The sequence below is a fragment of the Dromiciops gliroides genome, chromosome 3 (assembly GCF_019393635.1).
Source record: "Dromiciops gliroides isolate mDroGli1 chromosome 3, mDroGli1.pri, whole genome shotgun sequence".
Lineage (NCBI taxonomy): Eukaryota > Metazoa > Chordata > Mammalia > Microbiotheria > Microbiotheriidae > Dromiciops > Dromiciops gliroides.
This window is the reverse complement of record NC_057863.1, coordinates 178849407-178861498: the sequence shown is the minus strand read 5'-3', so window position 1 is coordinate 178861498 and position 12092 is coordinate 178849407. Positions and strand designations below refer to the sequence as shown.

The 12092-nt window shown below is 40.4% G+C and overlaps 1 protein-coding gene across 1 annotated transcript in view; it reads left to right on the top strand.

Annotated features, from left to right (window-relative positions):
• The first annotated feature begins 11847 nt into the window (after window positions 1-11847).
• The window catches only part of GAS6 (growth arrest specific 6), a 101974-nt gene continuing 101729 nt past the window's right edge, over window positions 11848-12092 (top strand). Inside the window, 1 exon segment of the mRNA XM_043990631.1 lies at window positions 11848-12005. Within this exon segment, the coding sequence (XP_043846566.1) occupies window positions 11918-12005 (88 nt within the window). The 5' untranslated portion in view covers window positions 11848-11917.

Here is a 12092-nt window from a genome sequence, read left to right as displayed (position 1 = left end):
CCTGTTTGCCTCGGTTTCCTTATCTGTAAAATGAGTTAGAGAAGGAAATGGCAAACTACTCCAGTATCTTTGTCAAGAAAATCTGAAACAGAGTCACAAAGAATCAGAGATGACTGACATGACAGGACAACAATAAAAATTCTTGGTAGAGAGAAGGGAAAACAACAGGAATGGAATGAGATATACACATATGTATGCCGCCAGGCATGTTCGAGTCAGGCTGTTTTGTTTTAACAATTTCTCTGTTACAAGAAGGAACTCCACTGGGAAGTGGTGCTGGGAAATGACAGCATAATAAAAAATAATAATAATGATAAACTTTTAAAAAAAGGATTGGGCCAGCCATTCTGGAAAGCAATTTGAAACTAGGCTCCAAATGTTACTAAACTGTGCATGCCCTTTGACCCAGTGATACCACTACTAGGCCTATACCCAAAAGAGATCAAAGAAAGAGGGAAAGGTTAATAATAAATAATAGCTAACATTTATAGATATTCAATTGTATACCATGTAAATGTACATATATGCATATATAGTATGCATATAATAGACAACAGTTTTTGAACAATAACATTTCTATTACTTGTTGAATTTTATATCATGCATATGTATATGCATATATAATATGCATATAAAATAACATAAAATCATCTATTAACACATATATCCAATCTTAGATTAGGTGATTTCTAAGCTCCCTTCCAGCTATAAATTATATGACCCTCATTTTACAGATGAGAAAACTTAGACTTAGAAAGATAAAATGACTTACCTAAGGGTCAACAATCCTCTAGGGTGTCAGAGTCAGCACTGAAACTCAGGTATCTAAATATCCAACTCCCTAGCTTTCTTCTATGATGCCTCTTTATAACTCTATATAAAACAAGGGAATTATTTTAAGTACAAAGATGACCAGGAAAGGTGGTATGAGATATTTGAGGAGTAAGAAACTAAAATAAAATGTGCCTTTTACAAGACTTTGAAAAAGGAATGTCCTTTGTGGAATCATGAGTTTCAGTTACAAAATATTTAAAAATTCTTATCATCAGTCATTAGCATTTATTTAACATTTTAAAGTTTGCAAAGCACTTCACAAGTATTATCTCATTTGATTTTCATAACAACCCTAGAAGGTAGATGCTATTGTTATCCTCATTTTACAAATGAGGAAACTGAGGCAGGTGGAGGTTAAGTGGCTTTTCTGGGGTCACAGGGCTAGTATGTAAGGATGGATTTGAATTCAGGTCCTAGCTCTTTTTTTTGTAGGGACAAAGAACTGGGCACTCAGGGGTGTCCATCAATTGGGGACTGGCAACAGATTATGTTATATGAATTTAAAGGAATATTATTGTGCTATAAGAAATGAGGAAAGAGATGGTTTCCAAAGAGAACTGAAAAGACTCTTTATCAGTATGAACTGATACAGAGTGAAGTTGGCAGAATAAGGAAAAAATGTATTCTATAACATCAATACTGTAAAAATGCACAATTCTGAATTAAGAATTCTGATTGACACATTGATCAACCATGATCCTTCCCACTTCATTAAAGAGAGACGATGGACTAATATGCTGTATGAGAAAGATATTTTTGGATATAGGCAACATGGGAATTTGTTTTACTTGACTATTGTTGCATAATACAAGGGTATTTTTTCTTTTTCTTTCTAGTTTTTTCCCTGTGGTTTAGAGAGAGGTGAGAGGGAGAAAACATGCTCAATAATTGAACAAATAAAAAATTATCTTTTAAAAATAGAAATTCTTGCAAAAGCAAGAAAAAAAATTTACATAGGGTAGAGTGTAGAATTGTGATGGCTCTGGATGATGACCTCTGATATTGACCTTTATCAGGGTATCTTAACAGCTTGGTAAATACAATTTAATTCCTCATTTAGACCACATTCATCAGGGGACAAAATAAATACATAGTTTTCTACATACATATACATGAAGGAATGAATGGAGACTTTCTGTTAGAAAAAAATCCAGGTAATTAATTGCCTCAGTTTTCCATGTTGCTTTGCCAATGGGACCTTTATTTGCTTAAGTTATGGTTTTGAAACCCACAGTACTTTAAAAGCTATTGTAACATTTGTGGAGGTATGAGCATTCCCAGAATTTACTGGATCAGATGACGGCCTCCCCATCCAACATTCCTGTTAATAACTAATACCCAATGCCTCCCAAGAGCTGAGAAAGTAAACAAAACAAGACTCTGCGCATCACTAGCTGGGTTTTTTTTTTAATATTGCAAAAATAATTCCTTTGGGAGCCCCGCAGTAAAATAGTTTATCCTATGAAGCATGAAATCTGATTACTGTTATCACTATTCTGAGGTTTATTGTTACCAGTGCAAATATTATGAAATTACTCAGACTTTTTATAAAATCCAATTACAAGGGGCAGCTAGGTGGCACAGTGGATAAAGCACCTGCCCTGGATTCAGGAGGATCTGAGTTCAAATCTGGTCTCTGACATTTGACACTTACTAGCTGTGTGACCTTGGGCAAGTCACTTAATCCTCATTGCCCCGCAAAAAAAACCCAACCAAACAAAAACCAAAAAACAAATCCAATTACAGCTTAATTCAATGCTACTTCATAATACTTGGAAATCGGTACATTCACTTCCCTCTAACAAGGGTGGGACACCCTGGACAAATCAATCATGGAGCTGGAAGGGGCACCAATTTACTTGTGAGGAAACAGGCCCAGAGATGTGAAGGAATTTATCCAAGGCTAGCTAGTCAAGTGTCTGAGGCCAGATTTGAACTCAGGTCCTCCTGACTACAGGGCCGGTGCTTTATCCACTGCACCACCTAGCTGCCCCCTCTTCATCACTTTCTTAAGATTGGACAATCAACAAAACAACAAATCAAACCTTGCTGTATAGCATTTGCAGATTTCCAATATGTAAATGCTAGATATTTCATAAGATATAACAGGGGTGGGGCGGAGGGATGGACGACTAGAAAATTGAGAGAACAGTAGTCATCAAAGAAGCAACACTTTAGCAAGGAAAACAGCATGGCTGATAGCATAAGTAAGTGTATAGGCCAAATTTCATGACAAGGAACTGTCCAAATTGATTTCCTGTGCTTGAATTCATTATGTTAAATATTTTTTGTGGGGTTTTTTTTGGTGAGGCAATTGGGGTTAAGTGACTTGCCCAGGGTCACACAGCTAGTAAGTGTCAAGTGTCTGAGGCCAGATTTGAAGTCAGGTCCTCCTGAATCCAGGGCTGGTGCTCTATCCACTGTGCCACCTAGCTGCCCCCATTATGTTAAATATTATTCCAATAAGTAAGAGTAATAGCTAACATTTATATCATGTGTTTTTAATATTTTATTTTTTCCCAATTGCATATAAAAACAATTTTTAACATTAGGTTTTTAAAAAATTTTGATTTCCAAATTCTCTCCCTTCCTCAGTCAGTAAGTAAGCAATTTGATAAAGGTTATGTAATGCTTTGAGATTTGTAAAATGCTTTGCATACATTAATTCATTTGACCAGCACGAGAATTCTGTATTAGGGGCCATTGTTATTGCATTTTACAGATGGGGAAACTGAGGCAATTTACATGATCTGCCTAGTGTCACACAGATAATAACTGCCTGGGATAGGATAATAAATCAGGATTTCCTAATTCCATGACTGGTACTCTAAGAACTATGCTACTTAGCTACCGTATTGTAAGGAGAAATGAGGACACGCTGGTTTTTGGAGAGCTTTTAGTTAGAGAGATTTATACCTTAATGGTATTTTTGTTACCTAATATATCTTATTTTGAGGATTAAGAACAAGTGAGAAGATCATACAAGGATAGGGATAAACAGCAGGGGAGATGGAGTGATGGGAAATATAGTGGAAGGCCTGACTCTACCCCTGCTTTGGGTCTTTGGGGAGAAGTCAAGACTTGACAGTTACTCCCCTAGCACCATATATCAATTTGCTCAGAGCTGAGAGCTGGTGAACTAATAAAACCCCTGTAACTGGCCAATAGGAAAGCATGGATAAGATGCGATATTCTTCACTGGGGGTATATCTCCACCAAAGGAAAACCACTTGAAGCTAATATCACTTTTTTCCCACCCTGCTACCATCTGGATTTCAACTCCCTGATCCCTCTCCTCTGGACCATGCATGGGAGGAATTAAGCCAACATTCTTGGGGATCATGCAACCTCCTCTTCACATTGGCTGTTTTCCATCCAACTGCCAGGAATATCCACCCGCTCTAGCTCCTTTTTAGCTCTTGTTCAGAGAAATGGAATCAAATCAACACGACAATTGTCTCTGGAAAAGAAATGTTAATTGAATGTCCTGTTATTCAACTCACTGTCATTTCCCCTTTTGATGTAAGCTCCTAGAAGGGACTTTATATTTATATTTACAGAAGTCAGAATGGTGTTTCTCACACAGTAAATGCTTAAAAAGAGCTTTTGATTCATTGTAGGATGGTAAGTCTTAGAAGTAAAGGGGATGATGGGGCAGCTAGGTGGTGAAGTGGATAGGACATTGGCCCTGGAGTCAGGAGGACCTGAGTTTAAATCCAGCCTCAGACACTTAGCACTTACTAGCTGTGTGACCCTGGGCAAGTAACAACCTCACACAATCAAAAGGAAAGAAAGAAAGAAGTAAAGGGGATGATAGGGCAGCTAGGTGGTGAAGTGGATAGGGCATTGGCCCTGGAGTCAGGAGGACCTGAGTTCAAATTTGACCTCAGACACTTAGCACATACTAGCTGTGTGACCCTGGGCAAGTAACTTAACCCCAATTGCCTCACCAAAAAAAAAAAAAAAGGAAAGAAAGAAAAAAGAAGTAAAGGGGATGATGGGGCAGCTAGGTGGTGAAGCGGATAGGGCATTGGCCCTGGAGTCAGGAGGATCTGAGTTCAAATCCAGCCTCAGAAACTTGACACTTACTAGCTAGGTGACCCTGGGCAAGTTACTTAACCCCAATAGTCCCCCCCCCAAAAAAAGAAAAAACATAAGTGAAATATAAATTTGTATTTTGTTCTGATTTTTCTTTCACAATGTGACCTATGTGGAAATATGTCTAACATGATTATACTGCATAACATATATCAGATTGCTTGCTGTTTTGGGAAGGGAGGGAGAAAAATCTGTAACTAAAAATCTTACAAAAATGAATGCTGAGGGGCAGGCAGCTAGGTGGTGCTGTGCATAAAGCACTGGCCCTGTAGTCAGGAGGACCTGAGTTCAAATATGGCCTCAGACACTTGACACTTACTAGCTGTGTGACCCTGGGCAAGTCACATAACTCATTAGTACTCACTGCCCCCTAGGGGTGGGGGGTGGAGGGGAAGAATGTTGAAAACTATCTTTTCATTTAATTGCGGGAAAATAAAATACTATTAAGGTGGGGTTTTTTAATTACAAAAAAGAGAAGAAGAAATAGAAGGGATGGATGCTCCAGATCAGTTCAGTGTTTGGGCTGAGAGAAATGACATGACTTGCCCAAGTATTCCCAAATAGTACCATAGCCAGTATTCAAATCCAGTTTCAACTCCAGCCTTTAAATTCCATCCACTACAATATCTCCTTACTCTAATGCTATGTCTACAACTTTCTCCTCTGTTATTTTCTCTGTTGGGAAATAATTTAATTCTAATGAACTCAATTAAACAAAGTTGTTAAGACTCTATGGGGGGGGCAGCTAGATGGCGCAGTGGATAGAGCACTGGCCCTGGAGTCAGGAGTACCTGAGTTCAAATCCAGCCTCAGACACTTAACACTTACTAGCTGTGTAACCCTAAGCAAGTCACTTAACCCCAATTGCCTCACTAAAAAATAAATAAATAAATAAATAAATAAAAAGAGTCTATTAGGGGCAGCTAGGTGGTGCAGTGGATAGAGCACCAGCCCTGGAGTCAGGGGTACCTGAGTTCAAATCCGGCCTCAGACACTTAATACTTACTAGCTGTGTAACCCTGGGCAAGTCACTTAACCCCAACTGCCTCACTTAAAAAAAAAAAGAGTCTATTAGACACTAGGTACTAGGAATACAAAGATAGTTATGGTACAGACTTTTTTGTTCTTAAAGGCTTTTCTATCTAATAAGTAAGGAGAAATCAGGGGTCTGGCACTTAATAGTCACCTGCTAAATGCTTCTTATTGTTTTAACTAGGATGATAGTGGCACCATTTAGAGAAATTGAGGGAGTTTGGGTGGTAGGAAGAAGAATTAGGGTTTGGAAAGAAGGCGCTATAGTCTGGGTAGCATTATATGAGGGAAATTGTTAGTAGAGAGCTGAAATCCAAAAGAACTGGAGATAGAAAGACAGCATCAAGTTGTCTTTAATGAGTTCAAGTCACCAGGCCTGGAGGAGGTACAGTCTAGAGTCTGAAAGAATTGGCAGGTTTGATTACAGAACTACTATAAGTGACTTTGAAAGATCTTAGAGAACGGGGATAAGTTCCATGGAACTGGAGAAGGGCAAGAGTCATCTTAGTTTCAAAACACAAACAGTGAAAAGGGCAGCATCTTTAAGCTATAGACCATTGACTTCTTTTCCTGGAAAAATTCTAGAACACATTATTAAAAGTATGGTTTTTGAGCATTTAGAAAGGGTGTGACCTTATTAAGAACAGGTAATGATAGACTAAACTCACGTCCTTTTTTGACAGGGTAATTAGACTGGTTCAGAGAAGTACTAAAGATACAATATTCTTTTATTTCAGCAAAGCATTTAACAAAGATTTTTGTCAGCTAGCTGGAGATAGTTGGGTTGATAATGGCAGAACCAGATGGATTCACAAATGATTGAATATACCAGATTCCAAGAGTAGAGGTAATGGTCTATTTTTACTTGGAGAAAAGTCTCCTCTGAAGTGCCTCAAGCATCCCTCCTGGGTCCTCTGAAGGCCAAGTCAAATCAACAAGGATTTGTTAGGCACCTATTATATACCACACCCTGAGCTAAGCTCTAGGTATACAACAAAAAAGGTAAAAACAATCCCTGCTGTCAAGGAACTCACAAGGTAATGGAGGAGACAAGACATAAACAAGGTCAATGTTTTATCAATGATTTGGATGAAGGTATGTTTGGATGGGTGAATGCTTGTCAAATTTGCAGGTGAAACCAGTCTGAAAATGACAGCTGACATGATAGATAAAAGAATGCCAAAAGCAAATTTGGAGTACTATATCTAGTTATAGGTGCCACATTTTAGGAAGGCTATAGATAAGCTGGAGTACATACAGAAAGGAAAGATTAGGGTGGTAGGAAGACTGAATAACAAACCATACAAGAGAATCAGTTTTGAAAGAATTAGGGATGTTTAGCTTAAGGGAGGGAAGACTTAATATTGAAGGAAGATGTTGTCCCACTATACTCTTCCCTGCTTATATTGCATTGAAATATCATATTCAGTTCCAGGCAGTACATTTTCAGGAGGGCATTGATAAACTGGAAAGCATTCAAAGGAGGGCTACCAAAATGGCAGAGCTTTAAAATCATGCCATACAGGGGCAGCTAGGTGGTGCAGTGGATAGAGCACTGGCCCTGGAGTCAGGAGTACCTGAGTTCAAATCCGACCTCAGACACTTAACACTTACTAGCTGTGTGACCCTGGGCAAGTCACTTAACCCTAATTGCCTCACTAAAAAAAAATCATGCCATACAGTTAAAGAGAACTGGGGATGTTTAGAAAATGGCAAAGCACTCCAGTATCTTTGCCAAGAAAACCCCAACAGGGTCAGGAAGAGTCGGACATGACTGAAAAAACTAAACACAACAATAACAAATCACAGATCTGGAGTTGGAAGGAGTCTTAAAGATTATGTAATCTGAACTCTTCTTTTAACAGCTGACAAAACCAGGATTAAGACCCAGGTTTTCTCTCTTCAAATGCAGTGTTCATTCCACTGCATCACTCTTCATCCTATACTGGTGAAAGAAAAATGGAGGTGTGTGTGTGTAGGGGGAAATGACATGTTAGCGTCTTTACGTATTTGAAGGCCTGTCTATGAAGCAGCATTAGATTTATACTGCTCGGCCCCAGACAACAGAACTGCCCATATTCAAGTCTTCAAGCAAAGGCAGGAAGATCACTTGAATATGTTCCAGAGGGAATTCCTGTTAGGTTATGATTGGACTAGATGATCTTCGGATTGTGGATTTAGAGTCAGAAGAAACCTTAGAGGTCATTGAATTTAATCTGATTTTACAGATGAGGAAACTGAGGCACAGCTAATTTAAGTGACCTGCCTAGGTTTTGTTGTTGTCATTTCAGTCATTCTCAACTCTTCATGACCCCATTTGAGATTTTCTTGGCAAAGATACTGCAATGATTTGTCATTTCCTTCTCCAGTTCATTTTACAGAGGAGGAAACTGAGGCAAACAGGGTTAAGTGACTTGCCCAGGGCCACACAGCTAACGTTTATATCCATATTTGAGAACAGGTCTTCCTGATTCCAGACCTGGTGGTACCCTATCCACTGCACCACCCAGCTGCTCCTTGCATAATATACATTTATACACACATAAACATACATGTCATTATACAGGTTTTATATTTGCATACATGTATATTTATGTTAATGTATATATGCATGTATGCATAAATATATTTGCATGTATATATGCGTGTGACATATTCTCAGGGTTTATGGCTGCTGAAGTCTTTCCCTGAATTCAGGACTCATATCAGGTGCTGTCTTCTTCACAAAGCATCCCTTTGACTCATCAGCTAAAATGATTGATTGTTCTTTAAATATCTCCTAGCACTTGGCCTGGACCACTGGTTTCTGCTTATGTAACTCCCTTTTATCATAATTATTTGTGTAAATGTCTTCTCTGTTTATTAGATTGTAAGCTATAAGAAGGGAAAGTCTGTATCATTTCTATTTTGTGAATTCCTAGGGCAGCACAAAGTAGCCTGAAAACAGCAGGTGCTAAATTAGTGTTTTCTGGCTGAGTGAATTAATGACTAAAAGTCAAATTTTCCATTCTAGTAGAGTCTTTTGTGACTTTGGAGGCTTTAAAATGGAGAGTTAGAACTCATTTCTTCCTTAATTACTATGTCAAAATTTTCACTTTGAGGGGAGGAGATTATGTAAATAGGAGATAGAGATGTGTAGAAAACCTGGGCTGGTCCTTCTTTTTGTGTGTTTTTGTGAGGCAGTTGGGGTTAAGTGACTTGCCAAGGGTCACACAGCTAGAAAGTGTCAAATGTCTGAGGCCAGATTTGAACTCAGGTACTCCTGAATCCAGGGCCAGTGCTCTATCCACTGCACCATCTAGCTGCCCCTGGGCTGGTCCTTCTTAAAAGGAGATGGCCATACATTTTCTGGAACACTTTCCTCCAGGTGAGAGAGTGATACTGAAACCTTGCCAGCCAACCAGCCAACCCCCTATTATCCACATCAGTAGATGCACAATACGCACCTTGCACAATAGAAGACATACATGTATCTATTACATAGAGTAACTGGCTACTAAAATAATGAACCTTTCCCACATTTTAAAACTAGCCCTCAAAAAGAGCAATACAGACAGAAAAATGAATGAATTTCATTTTTTATCTACTTACCTTGGTGAAATCCAATACTGTACATAACTTTTGTGTGTTAACTGCAGTTACATGCAAGTAGCATCAGGCATTATTACCCTTCAGGTGACTTGGAATAGATCAGTGTGGTGAAGTGACAAGAGTGTCAGACTAGCTATCTTAACCTACCTGAATCTCAGCTTTCACATCTGTAAAGTGGGAATCCGTAAAATGTAAAATCTAGCTCCCAGGGTTACTGTTAGGATCAGATGCAAAACTTAAAGCATTAGATGAGTGTTGGCTACTATACAATTTAAATATGAAAGAAACCTTAGAGTTTTTAAATTATGAAACTTTAATTTATCTCACTCCCTCACTTTATAAATGGGAAGACTACAAGATTTACCTAAGGTCACACAGTCATTTTCTGACAGACAAGACTAGAACCCATAACTTAAGAGTTAGTGTTTTTTCCACTATACCGCAACTAATTAGAGTGACATTTCACTATAAGGTCACAAAATGCTTAAATAATGTCATTTGTGGGGGCAGCTAGGTGGCACAATGGATAAAACACTGACTGGATTCAGAAGGACCTGAGTTCAAATCCCACCTCAGACACTTGAGACTTACTAGTTGTGTGACCCTGGGCAAGTCACTTAACCCTCATTGCCCCACAACAACAAAATGTCATTTGTCTGACAAGTTATAGTCATCCTAAAGCACTAAAATGTGCCCCCCCCAAGTTATTTTGTTTAACAGTGTATACATTTAACACTTTTTAAATTAAGGATCTTGCCTTAGATTACAGACAACTGCATTACTTCCCTCTATTTACATAAAGTGGAATGAAACTAGAATCTAAGGGAATAACCCTTGCTTTGCAATGATGCAGAGAACATAACGATTCGCTGAAAAAAAAAAGCCATCCCTTAAAACTATTTTCTATCATGTAGAATATAAGCTTCTTGAGAGAAATGATTGTTTCATTCTTTGAATTTATTCCTAGCACAGTGCCTTTAAGTTCTTAATGTTTGTTGATTGCTTAGATAAAACGACTTCTTAAATTCATTGGATTTTTGATGTGTCTACAGCCAGAAACAAAAAATAGATTCCCTGAATGTTCCACCTATCTAGGGTTTAAATATTTGATATTTTGTGTAAGTCACTTTAACCTCCCAGGGCCCCAGTTTCTCACCTTGAAAATAATGGGGTTGGACTGGCTTCTAAACCTCTGATTTTCTTCCTTAGCAGGATGGACCTAGACGTGCATCATCTAAGCTCGATGCTCTCATACTCCCTTCCCCTCCTCCCCCCTCTTAGTGACGGAAATGCTCCCTGGCTTGGCCGGTTTCTTCAAGAAATGTTCTGAGAACACAGAGGACAGAAAGATATGGTCTCTCAAGACAGACACAATGTTGTTCTCAGCTTAAATAGCTGCTGAGAAACCTCAAGGTTCTGAATATCATAATTATGAAAAGAGTAGATTACAAAAGGAAATAATTTAATCTCACCCCTGAAGCAGAGATGGATTTGGTTTGACCTCAGTTTATTTTTTATTCCTTGTCTGGCTAGTCGGGAGCTGAAAAGAGGCTGGGGAGAGGGGGAGGAAAGAACCTGGAGATTTTGCTTCACGGAGTGTGGAGGCGGGGGGGGGGGGGGGGGGGGAGAGCACGTGTAAATTGTGGGATTTTTTTTTTTTCTTTCACTCCCCAAAATGGCAATTAAGTGTCTTGTAATTATGGATTTGGAAGAGAGTCCTTCCTTTATGTATACGATTTCATTCATTTTATCAGTCTTCTTCGTGCTTGTAGATACCGGCACCTTTTAGTTCCCTTTGCTATTGTTGTTATTATTACCTTTTGAGAAAGACAACTTTATTTGGTGGCAAGTTAACTTGGGCAGACCTGACTATACCAGAGTGCGCAAGCTGTGCAACCTCTCGTGGTCCTGGTGTCCTCTGAGTCAGTGGACTCGACAGCGAGAGTCTAAAAGTGACTCCCCCCGCCCCCCCCTCGGACCTCCTAGCCACCGCCCCCGCCCCCGCCCCCGCTCTCCCGTCTCCAATGATAGACGCAACGAAATGGTGAGAAGGGCGATAGGTGTGCCTCCGTGGCTGAGCCGGGATGTAAACTTTATAAATGATTGGATAAGATGAAGAGAGCGACTCCCCCACAGCGCTCGGCATAGTTTCCCTGGCTCCGGCTGACAGTAGCTGCGCGCTCGCTCCGCCCGCCTGTGCGCCCGCACTCTGCACCCGCCCGGAGCCAGCGCCGCCTGCCCGGCCCCGGCTCCGGCTCCGGCTCCGGCTCCGGCCCCGGCCCCGGCCCCCGGCCCCCGGCCCCCGGCCCCGGCCGCGCTCGGCTCCAGGTCGTTCCTAGGCAGTTGATCCCAGCCCCGCATCATGCCGCCGCCGCCGCAGCAGCCGGCTCCCGCCGCAGCTCTCAGCACTGTCCTGCTGCTTCTCTTGCTGGCCACCGACTCCTCGCAGAGTGAGTACCCCCGGCCCCAGCGGGCGCCTCCCTAGCTCTGCTTTGTCCCCTGGGCAAGGGGGATCGGGGCACCGACCCGGAGAGCAC